Consider the following 22,172-nt stretch of genomic DNA (forward strand, 5'->3'; position numbering starts at 1 on the left):
GGAGAGCACACAGTTTGCAGGGATACAATCAAATGCAGTTCAAATTCCAGTTCCTCCCAGCACGCTTAGAGAAAACAGGCATGATTTAAACAGGCAAAAATACTTTTAATTGTGATTTGCAATGAAGTGAAAAATATGCTAAAAATGATTTTAATTCCCTATAGGAGATTCAGGGCAGGTGACAGCTACTTTGAATTAGTTCAGGTCAGCACTAGCAATGATTCATGAATGATTTATCAGAGTGAAAACGAATTTCAGCAGTGGAAAGCAAGAAGCAGCTATTTTTGGTGTAATTGAGCCAAATTGCAATTTGCGGCACTTTTTCCGAGTGCGTAAAGCGCGATTACAGAAAAACTACAAGGCGTTAGATCTTAGCTTTAAAATGACAGTTAAATCTCGCTTCTAGGACCTACGGTTCAAAAGATATGGACGTTTTTGTGGAGGTAGATTTTCAGAAATGAAATCAAGATTTCAGAATGACAGATGACACTTTCACAGCTTTGAAATCACAGAATGGAAACACGATTTCTATGCAGTTCTGGACAGGTTGAAATGGTTTGAATAAGATTACTTTAAACTAAGAGATGAGTTGTGGACAGTTCTAGATTCTCACTCCTAGTTTTGGAAGGGAATGGACCTTGTCACAGATCTGGTCAGGTTTGGGCTCAGGTTCTCTCGCCACAGGACGGTCTCTGGCACTGGTTCTGCTCACAGCGGGGCCTCTGGTCTGCTATCGGCACTGCAGGGCGGTCTGGTCTGGGTCTGGATACAGCTCTGCTTTCTGGGTCTGGATATGGTTCTGGCACAGGGTTCTAGCCAGAATCAAACAGCTCGCCCGGCTGTTGAATAGTTTGGTTAGGTTGCTGGATTCTGAGGCCTGCTGAGAAGAGTTCAGCTTTTGGATTTGTCCCCTGCTTAAGGTTCTAGAGCTGGGTTCTAGAGTCTGGTCTCTGGATCTATCTGGGTTTGAAGTCGTCCGGCAAAGTGCTGCGCAGAAATCGATTGAAGAGTGGAAAATGAATCTCCCTATCTGGGTCTTAGTGGTTCTTTTTATGTATTTTGAAAGTGGGTGGGAAGGCTGACTTTCTATGCCCAACCCACTAAGGATTTGATAGGTTAAAGGATTTGCTGTGACCTGACTGAAGAACAGAGTTGTGCGTCAGAATGAGTCATCAGGTATCATCTTTATGGCTCAAGGAAAGGACACTCCCCTTTGTGTCCGTACAGCATATCTTCTTTTTCATAAGACACATATTTACAATATACCCCACCTGTTAATATTACCTAAATTGCATGACAGATTGCTTAAGGTACAGTTTGGTTCAAGTCACATGTTTCTACGAGCTTGGGTTCAGAAATGACAACATTTTGCACTTTTAGTGGGTTTTTCCATATTGGTTTTTCACGAAATATTACACGGAGGTACACCCCCTCTCTGCGCATATTACTGGAAGTTCTTAGGTTTCTAGCATAAACACCGCATCCACAATATTAATAATTATCGGGCTTGGCCTCAGAACATCCCACAACGTCCAGCTTAGTCTCAAATTGTGGGTGCATTTTTCATATTAAGAATCCCCAAATTGTACATTTCTGTCAGCTTGATACAATATTTTATAAGCAATTTAATAAAACATACATTTGCCTCCACTGCAGTACACCCATTGGTTTGTCCCCGCCCCCAGAAACTTGGTGAGTCAGAATGGTCACATGTCTTATTTCTTCCAGAGCAGTTGTTGCTCAGGCACACCCAAATCAGCATATTCTATTCAATTGAAAGAGTCTATTGTCTTGACTGAGCTCAGAAGACCAGGGTGCCACTCTGCATCTGGTTAACATGACCATGTGATTTCCTGTGCTGTTGCTGGGAAGACTAGGTGTGAAGGCTTCCCGGGGACAGCCAGCCTTTTGAAGTCTCAGTTAACTCAGGGTACAGTTTAGCTTCAGAAATACAGGTCTCCTGTCAGAATTTAGATTGCTAGCGCCGGTCAGTGTCAAGCACTGGTATTACACCCATTTTTGACAGCTGCCTTACCAGTAAGCAATCTTCAAAATATACTTTGTTCAAATGGAGATGCACTTCTGTGGACCTCAGATTCATGTAGATTCTTGCGGGAGAATGATGTTGACCCCCCAACAAGGTGGTGGGATATTTTTCGTGATTTTGTGTGCCGTGATTTTAGCAATTTTTGACATCAAGAAAACGGATTCCCAAACAGCTCGGAGTTGCTTTTGGCAATCAGTATTGCTATTTCCAAGTGGTTCCAGGCTACTGTGTGTGCAGCCTAATGGTGGTTTTAGTCAGTGACCTCCTGTATTAACACTGACAGAGGCAAAGGAAGATGGTGGCCTATCTGTCAGGTTTTCACTGCGCACTTTCTGGTGATTTCTGGCCAGCAGCATGCTTTCCGGCGGCCATTATGATGTTTCCGCTGTCAGTAATGCACAATGATGTTGTAGGGCTTGGATGCGTGGGTTGAAACATCCCACAGGTGATAGTATTTTTATAAAGTTCCACTAATACTGCCGGATCGGAGGAGGCAGGCAGGGGATTTAGTATAGGTCCAAGGAAAGGCCTACGTGTGTCCACTGTGATGTTATGCTTATTTCTAGTAAGAATAGGTGGAGCTATAAGACTATTTTTATTAGGTAGAGCACAGTTTTGGATAGTAAAGGTGAGTAGAAGGTGGTCAGTCCAAGGGTATGGTTCAATTGAAGTTATAGTAGTCTCACAGTTGCAGTCGACTACCCAGTCCAGGGTTCTTCCCTTTTCATGAGTAGGGTGAAGGACTCTTTGTGTGAGGCCAAGTTCAGTCAAGGAGTTTGTCAGAGCCAAGGCAGGTTGATCATTGGGGTCGTTGAAACCGAGATTAAAGTCTCCTTACATTAGGATTTGCGATGATTACTTAATGTTGGTGCATAGTAGGGTGATGATATTGTCCTCAAAGGAACCGATGGGTCCAGGAGGTCTATAGATCAAATGCACTGTTATAGTGCGCGAGTTAGTGAGGGGCAGTTTAACCGTCAGCAGTTTGCAGGTTGTGACAGAGGGCTGTGTGGAAATTCTCAGTCACAAGGAGGATTTGGTGATAAAGGCAATCCCACCACCTCTAGAGGATTCTCTGTCGGATCGCATGATCATGTAATGATCTGGAGTAGCAATTGAGGGAGATGGGCCTGCAGCTGCATGTAGCCAGGTCTCAGTTATTACAAGGAAGTCAAGTTTTTTGTCGATAATCCAGTCGACAACGTCAGATGCATGAGCAACCATAGATCTGGCATTGATCAGTGCCCCTTTGATTCGAGTAGTAGTGTTACTTTGTGAGTTGGTATCAGGTGTAATGGATGTTGTGTTGGCTTTGTTGAGAGCTTTGTGGATTTTAGGTACTGCTTTCTTCAGACCGTGTGGTTGGCTAGTTGTGTGAGGTGGGTCAGAGGGCATTATGTACGATTGACCTAATCTGGAGCCAGGTCTGGCATTTCTGGCTAATGTAGGACATAGAAGGTTGGGCACTCGTGTACGGGAGACACTCTGAGTCAATGGGGTGGTAGCTAGCCTACTGGGTGTTTCTCTGGTATTTTGACATCATAGGTATTGTCATTGTTAAAGGCGTTAGAGTCTAGCATAAGTTTGGTAGCTCTGATAGGTATGGGTATGGTCATAGGCCTCAGGAGGGCAGGAATAAGGTAGGCTTGATCCTGTCTGGGATGAGCAAAGGTTGCAGGAATTTAGTAGGCTTAATCGAGCTAATGCTGTTGGCCTGGGCTTACATGATAATGAGTCCTTTGTTTATTTGGTTCAGTGTCTTGGTAGTTGAGTCTTGTGCGAACAAGTTGCATCAACTGGTGAGGCAATAATGGCATTTAGGCTGATGATTAGGAAACTAAAACGGATGTCAAAGATAGTGATGTACATTGTTATTAGCAGAGAGGTGTCCTAAGGTAGTCTGCAGACTATCAATATAGGGGTCACACAGGGCTTCCCTGAGTTAGGCGGAAACACAAGAATACTAGGGTGCATATATGGCAATTAGTATAAGATTTGTCTGTTAGATATAGGAGCCTGTTACGCCATCCCCTAGGTAGATAATATAATAGTAACCAGAGTTGATTGGAGCTAAAACATTTGCTAGCATACTTACATATGTGTCTTTAACAGATGCTGACATGCATGCATATGTCTCAAATATGAGTAGGCCTGATTGTTAGAGAGATTTCTCACACAAATGCTAAATGTCCTCTACCTTAGAGCCCTCCAGCTTTTTTGTTATATTTTGGGGCTTTGAACTTTTCATTTTGTGTGTGTTCTACTTTTGTGTTCTTTGGTTATGGCGTTTGAAAACAACTCCATAGGCATCATCTTTTTCTGTGTGTCACACAGCACCTTCAGTGCAGTGGCACAGGGGTGTCTTTCTGACTCCCCAAGGTTTAAATACCTTTTCTGGGACTGACTACTGTCGTCTTTTTAAATTTACTGACCCAGCACACACTATCTTCCTATAGAGTGCTGGAGGGGTTGCCTAGCTTCCCCTGAGTCAAAGCACTCATGTAACAGTAAAATGTTACCCTTTCCTACTTTAAATGGCTGGTGGCAGTGGTTTAGATCAACTAACGTGATTTTTCCCGACCGCTAACCACGGTAGCTAACAATCCGGTCAGCCATGTTTTTCAATATGGCGCCCCAGACCTATCTGTAAAAACAGACTCCAGTCATTTTTTTTCGCCATTTCTTTTAGGAAAGGTCCTTCTTGTGTTTGTCTCTGCGCGCCAAACCAGGTTTGGTCCCTTTGTTCATTGGCCTTTGGCGGGCTTCAGTGCTGAAGCCCTCCTCTGGCGCCTGAGTGTCTGGGGTGGACAGGATGTGAGGGAGGTGCCCGAAACTGCCTGTGCTTAGACTCATAGGAGACCCAAATGCACTCTGGCGTGATTGGCCGGCTGACTGTCCGGCAAGAACAGCCGCCCTGCTGTGTAACTGACAGCCAGGCTGGAATGAATGGGGGAAAACTGTGTAAAAGCAGGTTTCTGGGACTTGGAAAGCAGAGTCGACCACTGGAACAAAAGAACCGAAAACGAGCTGAAGGAAAAGGACTGCTACAACTCCTGGATGACCGGTGAAGCCCTGCTGCAGGTTCGAATTGCCTTACTCTCAATCGACAGCCCTTCAAGGTTAACTTCTTCCCTTGAGTTTGGTGGGAACAACCAACTCGTAAGCCACCTGGACACCGTGCCCATCTGGTCGAATTTTCATCAGAGTGCTGTTGAAAACCGGATAGCCAGAGGGTAGGAAACAAGCTTGCGGTCTTTAAGGCACTCAAACCTTAAACCAACGTCTTACTAAGCTTTTGGACTCATCCCTGGGCAGTGTAGGAACCTCCCGACGTCCTCCTTCTTGTCCCCACGACTGGAGCCCAGGAACAGCAAGGTCTGCTCAAACTGCCAGGAACTACTGCCTCAGCTACAGCTCTTCCTCACTAACAAGGTACTGTGCAAACACGGTCCGGAAATCTTTTCGGCCATCGCAAAAGTTTGTGGAACTTTACTCAACTTCGAAGGCTTGTCCTTCCCTAAACATTCGTCAAACTTTTCGCCTAGCCGAATTCTTCAAAACTCTGTGGCAAAGACTTAACCGTTACTACCAGAACTGTGCTATCCAATACAAAGACTCTGGACCACTGACTTTGGCCCAGTCCTATGATATGAATTGCTTGTTGTAGTATACTGAAACCCTTTGCCCTGCCTATGAATACATTTGTGCTGTTGATTCATATAACCTTGTCTTTTTACCCCTTTTTAAAGTATATGAAGTGCCATTTGCTCCCACTTCACAGGAGAGCTAAACTTGTTCATTTACTTGACGGTTGCGTATTTGTTGTTTATTAGTGTGTGATATTGAGCTGCTCTTGGTAATGTAATGTTTTCAAACTGACTGAGTAAATAAATGTATATTCTTTTACCAAGAAACCTTGAGTAAGTGTTTGTTTGCATCACTGTATTAGTTGGTCTTTTGTGTAACTTGTTCTACTGCTCACTTAAACTCTTGAGATAAGTCTGGCTGCTCAGCCATCGCTACCACTTTACTGTGTAGTACAGGCTTGTACCAAAGGTGAAATTGTGTTTACACTTTTAATCCTAATTGCATGTAGTGTTCCCAAAGGGTACTGCATGGGATTCTGCCTAACACTGATTAAAATCTAGCAATCAATATCTAAAACCCACAAACAAACTGTGCACTAGCAGACATTAATGATGGCAGCTGCAAAACAAATTGAGAATCACTGTGATCAGAAATCATTAGTTCAGGGGACAAATACCCAAGATGTCCCTGCTGCTCTACCTCTCTCTCCTCAAAGATAAACAGCCAGGGCTGCACACGCCCTCCCAGTGGGCAGCAGATTATTTACAACAGGAATTGATTACAGATGAGAAAAGGTACCTTGCAGTGACCATTGCTGTGGTACTTATGTCTTAACATTTTAGACGGATGTAATAAGCAATTTAAGTGTTATTTTTGGATTATTAGAAATTATGGGGTACCGAACATGCTGGGTGAAACAATTACCTTGTCATGCATTTCATTTCACTTTGTGTCTGTATGAGATTTTGTGTACGTTCTCATTAATTTGCATGCTGGAGGTTGTAGGCTTTGATTCAGGATGGGGAAACTAAAGCTACAATCTTAATGGTCATTTTCTAAGTCAACCAGAGTAGAAAAAGCGGAGCTAAAACCATTTACTGCAACTTTTTATGTGCTGCAGGATTTTGTATGATTTGGCATGTGAAATTGGAGGGAAGAGCGGATTTAGCAAGTTTGCCTGCTTTTACAGGTCCCCTTGCCAAATCTGATTGGTTTTCCACCTGCATGTATTCTTATGCTGGTGGAAAACCAATGGATTCCTATGAAAACTGCTTGACTTTAACACCTAGTAAAAGCAGGCAGTTTCCAATGGAATCCATTGCATGTGGAAGGGATTTACACTTTTCCAGACATGTAATGGCGAAGTGAAGCACAAAGGCGATTTTGCCTGTTTTTTACTATTTACTTTCCGTTACTTGGTGGAAACAGTTAAAATTGCATGGAGGGGCCCTTTTGCCAACATGTGCAAACATGAGTGGACACCATTGTCCAGTTTGTGATTCAGAACAAAAGGCTCTCCTTACTCTTTTTCATCAACACGTTTCTACAGAAACATTTACATTGTCAGGGTGATTTATCATGTGACTTGGGCATTGGTTTAAGTAATATGTATAAAATTGAGTATTATTGTAGGCATACAAAAACAAACTTCACCACATATTTGTACCAGCTTGAGCTGGGAAAATGCCTGGTCGAGTTCCTACATTTCAGGCTATGCTCAAATACTGGCTTTGCCACTTAACCAAAGTGTATGATCTTGGGCAAATAATTTAAGCTCACTGTAGCTTACTTGTAAAAATTAGGTTCCCCAAAAAGTGATTGAGTTTGCAGTAAAATCTATTTAAAAAAAATGACCCACTCATGGTTTAATAGATGGGCAGTGCAGGGGTGAGAGGCCGCAAGGAGACACACACATCTTTCTTTGAAACATATAAGGCTGTCTTAATTTAACAGAATTGCAACATTCAACATTAAATCAAATCAAACACATCAAACAAGAGGCCATCATGGACAATTGATGTATAGGCCAGACCACCCTGCCATGGCACACACTCAACCTGCCCATCTGCGTCCTTATCCAACACCCTCTGCCCTCGCTCTCCATTCTGAATGCTAGCATTCCCTCACACCCTCAACTCAAATAAGCTGCAAAAATGCAACAGAAATTACAAATGTGTGCTACAAAATGTCAGTTTGTTAGGAATAAAATGTCTTATTCCTTGCTTCAGTATTCTGGAGGGGGTTCTGTGTTTCACAACACAATGGAGGGACCACAAGCACCTCCTCCATGGCCTGCAGTAAGTAGCCACAGTGTTCAGAGAGGCATTGTGGAGCGTCCACCATCTGAGATTGAATAAGTACTTGGGGCATTGTTGCTCAGCCGTCACAGAGGAGAGAAGGCATCATCCTCGATTCTCTGAGCCAGGCCAAGAAGGCATGGTGAGGGTCGGTGGGAGCAGCGATAGTTGGGAGTGGTGGTGGGGGAGGTCATGCAAGGTGACTGGAGGTGAAAGGTGAAGGAGGAGTGGATAGAACAGAAAGGTGAGAACAGATGGGAAAGGAAGGGAAACTAGGTAAATTGACGTTCCCACACTATTTTGTACTATTATCTGTACTGTTTTTATATCTCATTTATAGCATGGTGAAAAAGATATATAACATTTGTTCATAGGGCATGATTAATTGTGGTTCATCTATCAGGATCTTGTTCAGAGGTCTGCAGTGTATAGTTTTTATTTGTTATGCTTAGGAAATAGCTTTCTTTATGGAGAAGGGGGGAGTGGAGGGAAGCTGAAGTGAGTATGGAATGGAAAGTCAAAAGTAGCGTGGGAGCTTATGGAAGGGAACAAAGGAGAGGATGAAAGAGGAGAGCAGAACACTTTGGAAGGGGTATTGGAGAGCATGTGGTTTTGGAATGGATGTGCGAATGGTGGGTGAGAGCAGATTTCCAACTTGAAAACATTGAGTGATCCTGGGCAAATCACTTTATGCAGTAAAACCATCTAAAACATGGAACATTTGTTGCACTTGTGACAGCCATTACATACTCCCGCCCTACGTTCTACCCCCAAACCCAGCCTACCTTGGGCCCTCTGTCAGTCTTACCCATGAAGCTCTTTGCCTTAATTCTGTCACTGAGTGCAATTCTACATTCAAGTAGTCTTAGGATAAGTGTTTCATCCCTGGTCCTAATAACCTGTGTTTTAATCCAGTCTCCTGCACCTTTTAAGGGAGTCCAACCTACTAAACCAATTAAAGGGTGCGATTGGAATTTTCCATGGAATTTTCCAGATTCGGGACATTTTGTTTCGCTAGATCATGAATCTGGGAAATGTGGCTTCAATGTGTTTAGGGTGCTTATTCACCCACTATCAATGGAACATGGGCCCCACTGGTCACAAACATGTTTAAGAAATATGACTTTTCCTTCTGCAGATGCTCCATGGTGCAGTCATTGCCAAGCCTTGGAACTGGAGTACTCAAAGGCTGCTGATGTCCTTAAAAACAAGTCCTCTGAGGTGAGATTGGCCAAAGTGAATGCTGTAGTGGAGCAGGAGCTCAGTGGCGAGTATGGGGTGAGCGGATACCCCACACTGATCCTCTTCCAGAATGGGAACAGAACCAACCCGATTGAATATTCAGGTAGGGGCCTTTGCCTTTCTGTGACCTCTAGCAACCGCTTTGAAACTGAGTACTGCTTGATTGTCTGGTTAAGTTCCGTTTTTATAGTCCAGGATAAGATTCACCCTCTCACAAATGTTCAGAAGCTTGTCCACTTGCATAATATTGAAGTTTGCCCTCCGCCCCTGTAGGGCACAGCCACCATGTAGTCAGACTGGTTCAAATAAAGTTCACTGCATCAACAAATGGCGCCTTTTCATTACAATTTTAGTCGTATTTGGGTGGCCCTTTTGTGAAAATGCGTAAGAATGGGTGCACATTTTACCACATTTGTATAGTAACATTGTTTGAAAATATCAGCTGCACAGTTCACTAAATCATTGAAAACTCTCATATTAGCCCTGAAATCTATCTAACAATAGCATGGCCGGCCTGCCAATGAAGCATTGAACTGTTGCTCGGAGTCTGCTTGTGCTATTGGTGGCAGTGCAGAGGTGGGTCGATGACTTGATCTGCTCGGGACGTATCACAAAATTAATATGCCATAAATAGCATTCTGTGTGCAGGTCGGGTTGTTTCCTTGGGCTAAATCCACGTGGCAAAACTTGCTCGAGGTCGCATTTCATCCATGTGTTTATATGATTTGTAGCAGCCAGTTAACAACCCAACCTTTACGAATGGCTTAACCTTTCCGTTTCTTGGGTGCTGATTGATATGATATGATATGGCATTTATAAGGCGCCTATACACAAGTGATTGCTCCCTGTGAAAGGAGATTATCAATGCAGTTGACATCCACTAGTTATTTTGTTTGTTTCTGTAACAATCGAATCCATTTAGCATAAAAAGACATTTTTGAGACGGTGGCATTTTCTGGTAAACAGTATGGCGTTAACTCGGAGTAGGCAAAGACAGCGTACACACTTTTTCCACCACTATGTCCCCACTGAACGGCTAGTCACAGTTGCTACTCAAGATGCCAAACTCTGATTTGTTTGGTTTCTCTAGGAAAGCGAAATGCTGAGGGATTTGTAAAATGGATGCAACGGAGGGCCATCCCTGCTGTCATTGAACTCAACAACAACGCTGACACCGAGAAATTCATCGACTCAGAGGACGTCACCGTCATTGGCTTCTTCAAAGTAAGTTGCTCGGAAAGGGAAAATGAACATTTGCATTTCCGGGTGAATGCATGAGTGACTGGAAACAAACTCATTTCAGTGGTTTTCAAATGTGTTATCACAGAAGTACAACATTGCCCAGGCTGTGGTTATTTGCACAGCTGCTTGACTATCTGACTCAACATTGCATAATAATGTTACACATAAATAACTGTTTAAATATGCAGTCAATCAAAACCATTATTTCGAAATTCATATCCATAAGGTTTGCATACAAGCAAATAGACATATAAACTACACAGAAAATGCTGAATAAAACCACAAACACTTCAGCATCTTCTTTCCAATTTACACAGCTGTCCTTATATAAGAAAGCAGCGTACATGCGACTGCGAGAGTATCTGCCATTAAAATATAATACATTGTGGGTCTGCACTGCATACAATTCTGTCCTCTCAGTAATGGGATTGTGCAAACATTTACATAGGCTGTACAATAAAAACAAGAAGTGCAATAAATCTTAAGTCCTGCATTAGATAGTAAACAGTTTAAATTGGAGGATGGTGAAATAGACCATTTGGTTGTTACTACTCTCCAAGCTAGAGAATTGAACCAAGCTCTTGTAATGAGGGAACGTTCAAATACATGTCTTGACCACATTAAGCAATTTTGTAGCAAATTAGTTATTAAAATCACATGTGATCCATTAAACAATTTCAAGATTTCCCTTGAATCTCTCATTGGAGAATGGCCTCTAACAGCATTTCCCTAGATGTAAAAACAGATTGGTCGGTAACAGATCCAGGGAATGGAAACATATTTCTAGACTTTACCATGTCAGATACATGTTTAATATGTAATAGCTGGAAATTGACAAATAAACACCTTCAGAGGACATCATATGGTTGAGAATAAGGTGCGTCAAAACCACTTTCTCATTGTGCCATACTCTAAAACATAGTAACATGGGTTCCATTAGTAGCTCATCTTCCAAAAACCTGATACGTAGTTCTTGATGCACTACATCATTTCCAGCCAAATTGGGTATACCCAATAACTTCTCTAAGAAGTTGTTCTCTTGAATTTGAAATGCTGCTCCATTACAGTATCCCCAAATCCCTGTAACATCTATTGCAATTGCTTTAGCTTTTGAATTGAAACCCTTAAAATCTTCTCAATGGGATAAGATTTCTACATTTTGGCAAACCGAAACGTCCTACCAGTTGCGTAGAGAATTTTGTTTGTTTGCTTAACACTATGTTTGGCACCTGTAAATGAAGATGAAAAAAGCCATGTCAAAATAGTTGTAGGATTTTGTCATCTTCAAGATCTCACCTGTCACAAAGAAGGTTATGGATCTATACTGCTTTTCCCTTATGCTAGTTTGACACACTGCCACAGTAGAGATTTACAAATTAATATCTAGGTCCAAACTATTAATACATTCTGTGTAAATGTTAATGACCAGTTGTAATGCACAATGGGTTCTATCTTATAAGACTGTATTGTCCACATACCCCAAAACTAGTATTTCTAATTCCCTGAAAATGCAGTACATTGGCTTTTAAACTAGGAAGGACATTCATAAAGGGGAAACAATAGCAAGTGTAATACACATCCCTGATTTACACCTGTTTCGAGGAGAAGCCATAATGTACAATGTCTTCAAATCTTGATGAATGGAAAATAATATTTGTAATACATCCTCAGGGCAGTTCTGAGTCCTAAGAAACTGCCCCAATGTATGTTTATTCACCTTATCAAAGGAAATTCTCAGGTCGATAAAAGCAAGATAGATTCTGTCCTTCTTTATCCATAGGATGCTTGCAATAATTGAAGATAGATTCAGTGCCTGCTCGGAAAAAGTATAAAAATGCCATTGTGGCGAGGACAGCCCAATACCTCTCTGAACCCAGGTTGCAAATTGGACCGTATGTTAGCTTTATTTACTCATGCTCACCATCAAGTAAAATCCTGACAAAGATCTTGAATTGTGAATCCAAGAGAGAGATTGGTCTATAGGTGACAAGGGACTGCCTAGTGTTTTTATTATAAAAAGGGTAAATAATTGCACTATGCCAGGATTTCGGAATGCTATTGTCCGAAAAGTCCTCCAAGTTTCTAAAGAAGTGCATCAGTATTTTTTTTATTTATTAAAGTGTAATGGTTAATTAAACTTTTAACAATATATTTAAAATATACATAGATAATTACAATTTACACTTTAAAAAATAAAAAAGAGAAATAGGCAAATGTCAAAAACAATATATCAATTAATAAATACAATGTAATACCATCACACAATAACTATTTCCTCAATTAGTTTTAACACCTTTTGCCAAATACGAAATACAGTAAAACTAAGAATAAGATTATTTCCAGAATATATAGTTGCCCAGTTTTTTTGATTATAGATTACACATATCATAAAATATAAGGTCATAAGCTTTTTTGTACACTCCAATCAATATACTACAGCCAGTCAGGAGATGACAGGAGGTCTCTATTTCTAATTTACAGATACAGCCCAATCTCTCCTTTTATGGAATATCTATCCCTGCACCCACACAGGAATAAGAAGGGATTTGTTCCAGTCGAAGTTGCATTAAAGATGTATGAATCTTAAAAGTATTTACTTTAATACTGAAACTAAAGGGACATATATCTGGTATCCTTGTTAAACATACACTAAAAAAACGACTTGATGGCTAATCTGGTAATATTCCTTTATTTCCTCGATTGCACAGTCAATTCAGTATGGTAGGAATGATAAAAACCACTTTGCTGGAAAAAAAAAGTTAGGTTCGCCTAAGCAACTCTTCAGAGTACCCGATTGATCTTTAATGTTCAATAGCTTGTTAATATTTGAATACATCTATGCTCCATTATCTTTCAGTAGATATTTCTGGTAAAAATACACTTGTGGTAATTTCTTTTCAGGTTAGCAAGGTCATGAGTCCCAATTCACTGCAAATTTCTTCCACAGGAGTACAATTAGAGAAACCTAAAGCCCTACACCATAATTTGTCTTCAAGTGTTTGCAACCAATACGTTTCTTTTTCTAGAAAAATGTCCAAACGATAAAGTGTGCATTGGACAATACATGTTTTATAAATATGTGCAAGTCCCACAATCGAATATCTACCTTCATGTGATACAAATCTTTTAACTGCATAGAATTTCTTCTGAACTTTGCACATTATTTCCTTAGCCAGTAGGGTTGTACTAAGGGAGTCAAAGATAGTAACGCCCAAATAAGTGTATCTATCGAAAACTTCAATCAACTCACCATTAATTTTCCTGGAATATTTATTGGAATTCTTACCAGCTTTTATAATCATGATTTTAGTTTTGGATTCTTAATAGTCAAATTATTTGTCTTGGAATATATTTGTAGAGCTGTAAGGCTACACTGTAGTACAATGGAAGTACAATCTAAAAGAACTGTGTTGTCTGCATTTGACAACCCCACAGTATGTTGATGTCCAACACATGGAGGAAAATGATTGCATTTCTGAAGTTCTTCAACAAGGTTCAGCAACATACAAGGTATACAGCACCGGGGCAAGTGTACAAGTGTACAACCCTGCTTAAATCCATAATTGGTTTGTATCGGGCATCTAAGAAAACCCTCCTGATTAAACCTTGACTCGACCGTTGTGTCAGTTGTCAGTATAGAGGGCTTTGATAAAGTGCAGTATTTGCAGGTCTAATCCCCAAGGTTCTAATTTCTTGCAAAGAATAGCCCAGTTGACGGTTTCAAACGCACCAGCAAAGTCAGCAAAACATATATATAACGTGCTACCCTTCGTCTTTAATGTAGAGCGAATCAAGTATGTTAGCGTCCATAGGGTTGACAGGGCGCTAACCCCTTTTCTGAAACCTCACTGTTGGTTTTTAAGTAAATTTGTATCTACAATACATTGGTTCCCTTTCTCAAGAACAAAATTACAAAATGTTTTAGAAAGTGAATCCGTCATCGGTAAATGACGATAAAAAATTATCAAATCACTATTTCTTTTTTTTTCCTTTTTATAAATCCTGGTATCAGTATTGAGCTTTTCCAGCTTTCTGGGATGATGCCTGTAGTTCTAATCTGAGCAAATATTCCTGCAATTATGATGGCCTATTTCTGGGTAATCTTCTTTATCAGGATATTTGCTATCCTACCTGGGCGGGGGGGCTCTAGTAGATTTTAGCATTCCAATAATACTCTCAATATCCTTAATTGTAATGACAAATGATCCCGACTTGAATAGCCACTTATAATTCCTTCTGTATTCAAAGGGGGTTTCCTCCCTGTAACACAATGTAATAATGTGTTTATACCAATTGTTTTCAGCAATCAGATTTACTTATTTTTTTCCCGTAGCAGAAGCAGAATTATTTTTAACTATAGTCCAGAATTTACGTGAATCAGGGCTTCATAAGGCATTGAACATATCTGCCATTGGGCTGATGCCATTCAGCCTTTATTGATTCGAATGCAGTTTTTAGATTTGGTCTTAAGTTTGTTTACATTATTTTGCTTATCCAGAAATGACTGTTCCCCTTCTCTAACTGCTTTAATTTCAACTTTTAATTGTCTTTTTGTATTGGCAATATCGACATCATAGATTTTTCCACTAGTTTTAGAGTTACACTTGTATTTCTTTTGCATCAAAGGTCTCCTCCAGCATATTATAAAATTCCCCAAAGTCACGGAATCGAGTGGAGCCCTCGAAGTTGAGATTTTTCAATATGAAATCATTATACACAAAATACCTTCAGCTATCCCTCTGCAAATACCTCCCCTCTCGAGCTCTTCACTCCTCTACCTCTAACTCCCTCAGGGTCAGTCATTTTTCAAAGCAACAAACTGGGGGTAGATCTCTGTCTTCGGCTGGGGCCTCCCTCTGGAACAGCCTCCCTGTCACTTTAAAACTTGAGGAGAACCATCTCCGGTTCCGGAAGCACCTCAAGACCTTCCTTTTTGCTTCTGCCTTTGGTCCCCCTCTGCCCTGCTGATCTGTTCTCTCTTGGCACTGTGCACCTGGCCACCCTATGTCCTCTGGGCCCAGGTGCCTGCTCACGCTGCCACCCTCCCGCACTGCCTTCGGGCCACCCCTTGCACTGGGGTCTGTATCTGTACCCATACAGCCCTCCCCCCTGTTTTCTTCCTGCACTTATCAGACCTACCCTGTCTGCTGCCTTAAACCCAGCACTCCCCAATTGCTAGCTGCACTACCACTGTTTGTTGCCTTTATTATTTATTTATTATTATTTATCTGTTTCTCCTTTGCTCTGCACTCTTCAATTCTCTCCCCTTCCATGCACTTTTCCCCTCCACCTCTCTCATGCACTTGCGCGTTCTCATTGTCGCTGGGCCTAGTAAGATAGTTGTTTTGTTCTCCCCTGTTCCCATCCCTTGCCTTGTTGCGCTCTGAAACACTTGTGTACGAGTGCAATAGAAATAAAATATCAATATCAATTAAATAAAATTGTGTTTGATTCATTCCATTTAAGTCTATTACCCACTGAATTAAGATGATAATTTCCTGTGAGGACATTATTGTCTTTATTGGTGTCAAATCAGAATATAAATCTGATCACAACATGGCCACACAGATCAGTGGGCATCAACTGAAAATTCATGACATAATTAAGCAACATATTAGGCATTAATATATAGTCAATCCATGTGGATTTATGACCATTTGCCCATGTATGAGGGAGTGGGCATCAAGGGCTAATGTCCATATGTAATTGCATTAAGCAATAATTTGCAATGCAAATTTACCAATCACCTTCTGTATCTGTCCATTTTCACCCATTGGATCAATAGCCAAGACTCCATATTGTTCAAAAGGAAATCACTGAAGGCACAAACGCTGTTAGGCCTGTGCAAAGGGGAGTTGTTATCAACTCAGAAAGTTAAAAAGGTGGAAATCTCAAGTGACACAGCACGACTTAAGGCAAGAAGGTAAGTACCCCCACAACCAAACAGTACCTCTGGTTAGAAATAGAGTGGTCCAGCTGGATTCTGTCTTGCTACAGCGATGCAGACCCTGGTTCCTAAGCCTCAGCTGTGGGGAGAAGAGGGAGGACGTCTGGAGGGCTCCTGTGCCAGTACTCGGAAAGGTTGTCTTTTTGATTCAGTGGCACTTCACGGTTTCAGCGCTTCGCAAACAGTACTGATGCAGAACAAATCCCTGGTTGGACTTTCCCTGCTCCCTCGGTCCTGGACTATGGTCAGGGGACTCTTGATCGGTAATTCCCCTGGCATCGGGTTTCTACAGCGGATTGTGCCAAAGTAGAGTTCGTCTTGGGGGTCGTTCCGTCAGAGCTTCTGAAAATGGAGGTCAGCACAGCAGCAGGGCTTCACCGGGCAATTCAAGGTCCAGAAGGATGCAGCGGGTTTCTCTTCACGGTTTCTTCATCGGATGGTTCTTCCAGTGGTTGACTCAGCCTGCTGTCCCAAAACCCTCAGCTTTTAAGCAACTTTTCCCATTCATGCACAGCCTAGCTGTCAATCACACAGGATGGGGGCCGGCTAATCAGGACTGGTTTCATTCAGGCACTAATAGAGACAAAGGACAGGGGAGTTTCGGAAACCGACCTCACTTCCTGCCCTTCCAGACACAGTGGAGCCGGGGGGTGGGCTTCAGGGCTGAATACCGCCAAAGGCAAAACACACAAAGTTATCAAATCTGTCTCAATGCACAGAGTAAAAGCCAAGAAAGACCTCACAAACAGAAAATGGTGAAAAATGAAGACAGGGGCCATTTTAACAAAATGGACACCCATGGGTGCTGTACTGCAACAGAGGGTTCAGCCTGCGGTAGAAAAGCACAATGGTAGTAAACATTAAACCACTGCCACCACCCATTTAAAGTAGTGAGGGTAACAACAAATGTTACATGTGAAAGTAGGATAAGGGGCTACTCAGTAACCCCCCACAACTCCACATAAGATGGTGTGTGCTTGACCTACAAATAATTTTACTATTTCTTGGGAACTGTAGTTCACCCAAGAAAAGGTATTTAAACCTTAAGAGAAATCTAAAGAATGTCTCAGTGACACTGCACTGAAGGTGCTGTTTGTCACCATACAAAAGGCAGATGCCTATGGAGTTTGGCAGACTCCAAAAACAGTGAAAACACAACAATCCAAACCAGGGAAAAACAAATGAGAGATTGAGAAAAAGGTCCCACTCACTCAGGAGTTAAAATTAAAAAGTCCTAAATCCAGCAAAAGAGCTGGGGGTCTCTAAGGTGGAAGGATTTTAGCACAGAAATGAAAATTCTCCCTTAACAGGGCAGGATCACCATTTTATATAGCCCTATTCTTTCAATTGGTGACTTGGGCAGCCTCTTCCAGAAACCCATACAGTCCTCCATAGTGGTCGGTGCCCTCCCTCTGGTGTATTGCCATCGTATGATGTGCATTTTTCCCTATATAGTGAAAGGAATCCAGATCCCATCGAATTTCTACATCTACTAGCAGTTTTTGTTCCAGTCCTGCCAACGGGAAGATCACTGACTTATCATGGTTAATGCAGAAGCCTGCTAGCCTCCTAGAAATTCACTGTATGGGATATGTTGGATTTTACACATTTAAAAATATGTTGTCTGCATATGGGGATATCACATGTGGGTATCCCTTCACCACCATACCTGCCTCTCTGTATTGGGCCCTAAAAATATTCGACTGAGATTCCAGTGTCAGGGAGAAGAGGATAGGGGACAAAGGGCAGCCCAGATGCGTGCTTCTCTCAAACTGCCAGCATTGTGAGATTACCTTTCCCATTTTTACTCTTGCTAACGGTTCATGATACAGTAATTTATTCTAAGCAAGTTTATTGGTACCCCACCCATACCCATACCTTTCCAGTCCTCGAAAAGGCCACCCCCACTCCACAGAGTTCAACGCTTTCATAGTGTCCAATGATACCACCGTCATCTCCCCCCTGTCATCTTGCACTATCTCTATAATGTGTTGTAGGTGGTGCAGATTCATGGTCGTAATCCTCCGCCAGACAAAATCATATTGATGTGGATGTATCTGTTAGCAATATAATAGCAATAACCTTGCCAAGTATTTTGGCAATTAGATTTATCAGCAAGCTCGGGCAATAGGACTCACACCATCTCACCTTCTTGCCTTCTTTAAGTATTACCACTATAAATGCTTCACTCTTGGATGATGTCATGGTCCCTTTATGAAAGCTATAGTCATTTAGCATTTTCCATTTGGGCACCATTATGTCTATGTAGGTTTTCATAAAATGTGTGTAAAATGGGCCTGTGTGTCCTATATTGTTGTTTTTGGTTCCATTACAATGAGGTGATTGTATGATTTTGGTTGAATTAAAATATGTTTCTGACTATTGTTGGCATGTTTAATGAATTGTAATTTAGTGAGCTTAGATTAGTTGGATTAGTGTCCTCCATAATACTGGAAGAGACTTTTAGGTAATTAAGTAGATATCACCACTGTTATCTCGGATTAGTGTTGATATCTAGTGTCACACACTAATGAATGCTGGAAAGAATTGTAAAATGTATGCATAGTGTTTTTGTGAATTATTCCTGGCGGGACAACTTTCTTTGCTATAGTGTGCTTAAGGGATTGAGTTCTGTGGCCAGTCCGCTGTCCACCTCCGTAATCGGTTCTTCTAAAGTTACAATCGCCCTTCCATCTAGGGTGGGGAGAGCCACCTGGTTTAAACCTCAGAAATATCTGTCTCTCCAGTGAGGCTGGAGCTTTTGTATAACCACCCATAGAAATCGCAAAAAGTATCATTAATATCCTTTAGTGTCATCACAAGAGATCCATCCCTCCTTCGTATCTGTGTGAGGACCTTCTGTGGACCCTGTCAGTATATCATGAAAGGTCATTCATTCCCAGCCGTTCTTGTGCCTGTTGTTGCAGCATACGTTCCCTAATCAAGTCTGCCCTGCATTTGAACCCTTGCGTCATCCCTCCCTCGAGTTTGATAATGTTCTCTCCAGCTACCTTGGGTGTTTTCAGAAGCATCACTCTAACCCTGTTAGTGGTGGCAAGGAATTTCCCATTAGTTGTAGCCTTAAACGACTCCCATACAATCTTGGTCTCTCCCACTGATCCCTAATTGAATAAAAAATATTCATGCATGGCTTGTTTTATGTCTTGCATTCGTCTTTCCAGAAAGAGCTCCACAGAATCTCTTTTCTCCCCTTCTGGGACTCCGACTATTCTCAGGTTGTTTCTACATGAGAGTCCATCTGTGTCTTCATTCCTTGCATTGAGGGCTTTCGTGGTTTGCAGCAAATCATCAACTTGGTTTCTTAGCTGCAGCACATCCCCTTCTACGGTGGGCACCTTTGAGTCAATTGTTTTCTGCCTCTGTGTGGCCTTCTGCATATTAGTTCAAAGCAGATTAAGCTCTTCCCCTTTGGTGCCTATTTTGCCTGCCAGGATCACTCGGGGACTCTGCACAGCTACTAGGACCTCCACAATACTGTCTTCCAGGGTTGCTGGAATACCCATGTCTGGTGATGGAGTCGAGGTTGCAACAGGAGGTTGGATCCTGCCAATTGTCATGGAAATGTATCCATCTTTGATTGTTGGGACCCCCTTTGATGGTTCTTTCCCACTGTCATCTTTCTGTAGGGCAGCACACCTCAGATCTTCTGTGTGATCTCAGGCCTTGTGCGTTCTGTATCGCTGTTCGCTGTTGAGTCCTTTCTAGTTATCTAAGGGAGAGAGGAGAGAGGCAGGGACCATAGCATAATCAACTGGCAAATAAGCACTGCCAATATCCTGACAGTGCGTTGCCGGGCCCCCACCTCACTTCCAGTCTATATGCCCATGGTAATGCAGCTTCGCTCAACATGGTAATGAGTGTTCCTTGTTTATTATGGCTTCTGTCACCCCTGGGTGGTTCAGAAAATCGGCATACAGGGGGAATTCCTGCTGGCTCCAGTTCCCCATTGAGCCCCAGCCAAAGCATAAGTGAGGTTCTAACAGTCTCAACCTAGTCCCTCAGCGATGGTGCCCACTCAGCTGGCATCAATCTATGGTGGCAATCTTGGAGTCAGGGAAGTCTCTCCTCCATGTCCCCAACCTCTGGTTACACAATTTCACCAAATACCTCCTGCTGCGTGTCACACTCCCCAGGTGTGGTGAGCCTCCCCAAGTTGGTGTCTTGTTGAGCGCCACCCCCACTCTGCTCACTCCATACAATCAAGCGATTCGGGAGGCAGACATGATGGGCTGCCTGAGTCCCATGAGGCGTACAGCCGAGGGGCTCTTATAAGGATTTCCCTTCACCTAGGTAGATGAAGACCAATCACTTGGTGCCCCGACCTTTCATTCACCATCAACTTGGTTTACTAGTCATGTGTGAGCTGTTCGACTGATAATTTCAGGAGTTTAGCGGGGCCTTAGCTAGAGCTAATGGGCTGCAGTGCTCATCCATCGCCTGCTGGCCACACCCCCTTAGTCTATTCCAACTTAAAACACAATGGCCCTCATTACGACCCTGGCGGAGATCATGGTGCAATTTGCACCATGGAGCATGGCGGAAAGCTGCCAGCACCGCCATGGGGGTTGGCGGATTTACCGCCCCATTCCGAGGTTGGCGGGGCGGTAAATCCCCATTCCCCATTTTGCCCTTCCCCATTCTCATTTTTGCCCCATAGGGTATAATGGGAGTGGGGAAGGAGTTAATTACGCCACCGTAAATTACGGTGGCGTAATTAACAACAAGGTCCCGTAGCGCCATGGATTTTTCCGCCCGGAAAAATCAGGCGTAAAAGGCTCCATGGCGCTACGGAATCTCGTAGTAAGGCGGAAGGGTACGCCATGATTTACGCTGGCGTAAACCCTCTCCGCCAGGGTCGTAATGAGGGCCAATGACATTTTCACAAACATTTACGTCAGTTGAAACTTACTAAATGTTATGTACGTGACTCTTAAATATATTGTTTATTGTTAAACCCATCCATTGCTACTGCATGATTCATGTATTGATCTGATTGTAGCTCTGATGCCTTAATAATTGCTTCTATTGGATTATTATGTACTCACACTAATGTATTAATTTCTGCAAATTGCGTCTCGTATATCCCTGCCCTGTGTTAACGCTTCATGGTCAAATTCTTTATATGCAAGTTAAGCAAAACCATTGTATTGGTCTAAAAATCATTGTAAAAGGTTGAAATATGTTGACATTTGGTTGATGTAGTTATATTAAAAAAACAGCATGATTAAGATTGCTATGTGTTTTTAACTGTTGTTTCATTGTGAATAGGTTGTATTTCAATTACCGGGCACTTAGCATTGCATTGTTTAGGCACATCGCTCACTCTTTCCTTTATTTATGTATTTTATTTATTGGTTATTTGTAATGCACACTATACAACACATTTATTTTAGGCACATCAAGACAAGGGGGGAGGGGAAGGGGACAAGGAAGGGATAACAAATAAAAACAAAAACGTTCTTAAAAGGTCTGGAAACATTCAGAACGTTCAAGTGCTATAGCTAGCATAGAGGTGGGAGGGGAAGTGCAGGAGGAATCGAAGGAGGGAGGAACAGACAAAACATTCTCACTAAGCCGTGAGATGATTTGGAATGTGCAAGTGCTGGAACATAGAGCAGGGGAGAGAGGGGAGGAAGGGGAGTGCTAGAGGGATGGGGAGAGAGTTACAAAAAACAACACAAGTTAGGGTAAGTGCAGGAATAGTAGGTAGGTTGCATTAAGGAACCCAGAAATGCAGTTTCGACAAGAAGGTAGGTGAGTGCAGACCGGAAACGCCTTGCCTCATGGA

General features: G+C 42.2%; 1 protein-coding gene across 1 annotated transcript in view; it reads left to right on the plus strand.

Annotated features, from left to right (window-relative positions):
* The window catches only part of PDIA2 (protein disulfide isomerase family A member 2), a 771,139-nt gene that overhangs the window by 95,794 nt on the left and 653,173 nt on the right, over positions 1 to 22,172 (plus strand). The window contains exons 2-3 of the mRNA XM_069646771.1: positions 9,071 to 9,277; positions 10,265 to 10,398. Of these exons, the coding sequence (XP_069502872.1) occupies positions 9,071 to 9,277; positions 10,265 to 10,398 (341 nt within the window). The remainder of the gene's footprint in view (positions 1 to 9,070; positions 9,278 to 10,264; positions 10,399 to 22,172) is intronic.

Source organism: Ambystoma mexicanum, chromosome 2q (assembly GCF_040938575.1).
Source record: "Ambystoma mexicanum isolate Mex_15411 chromosome 2q, UKY_AmexF1_1, whole genome shotgun sequence".
In the NCBI taxonomy this organism is placed as follows: domain Eukaryota; kingdom Metazoa; phylum Chordata; class Amphibia; order Caudata; family Ambystomatidae; genus Ambystoma; species Ambystoma mexicanum.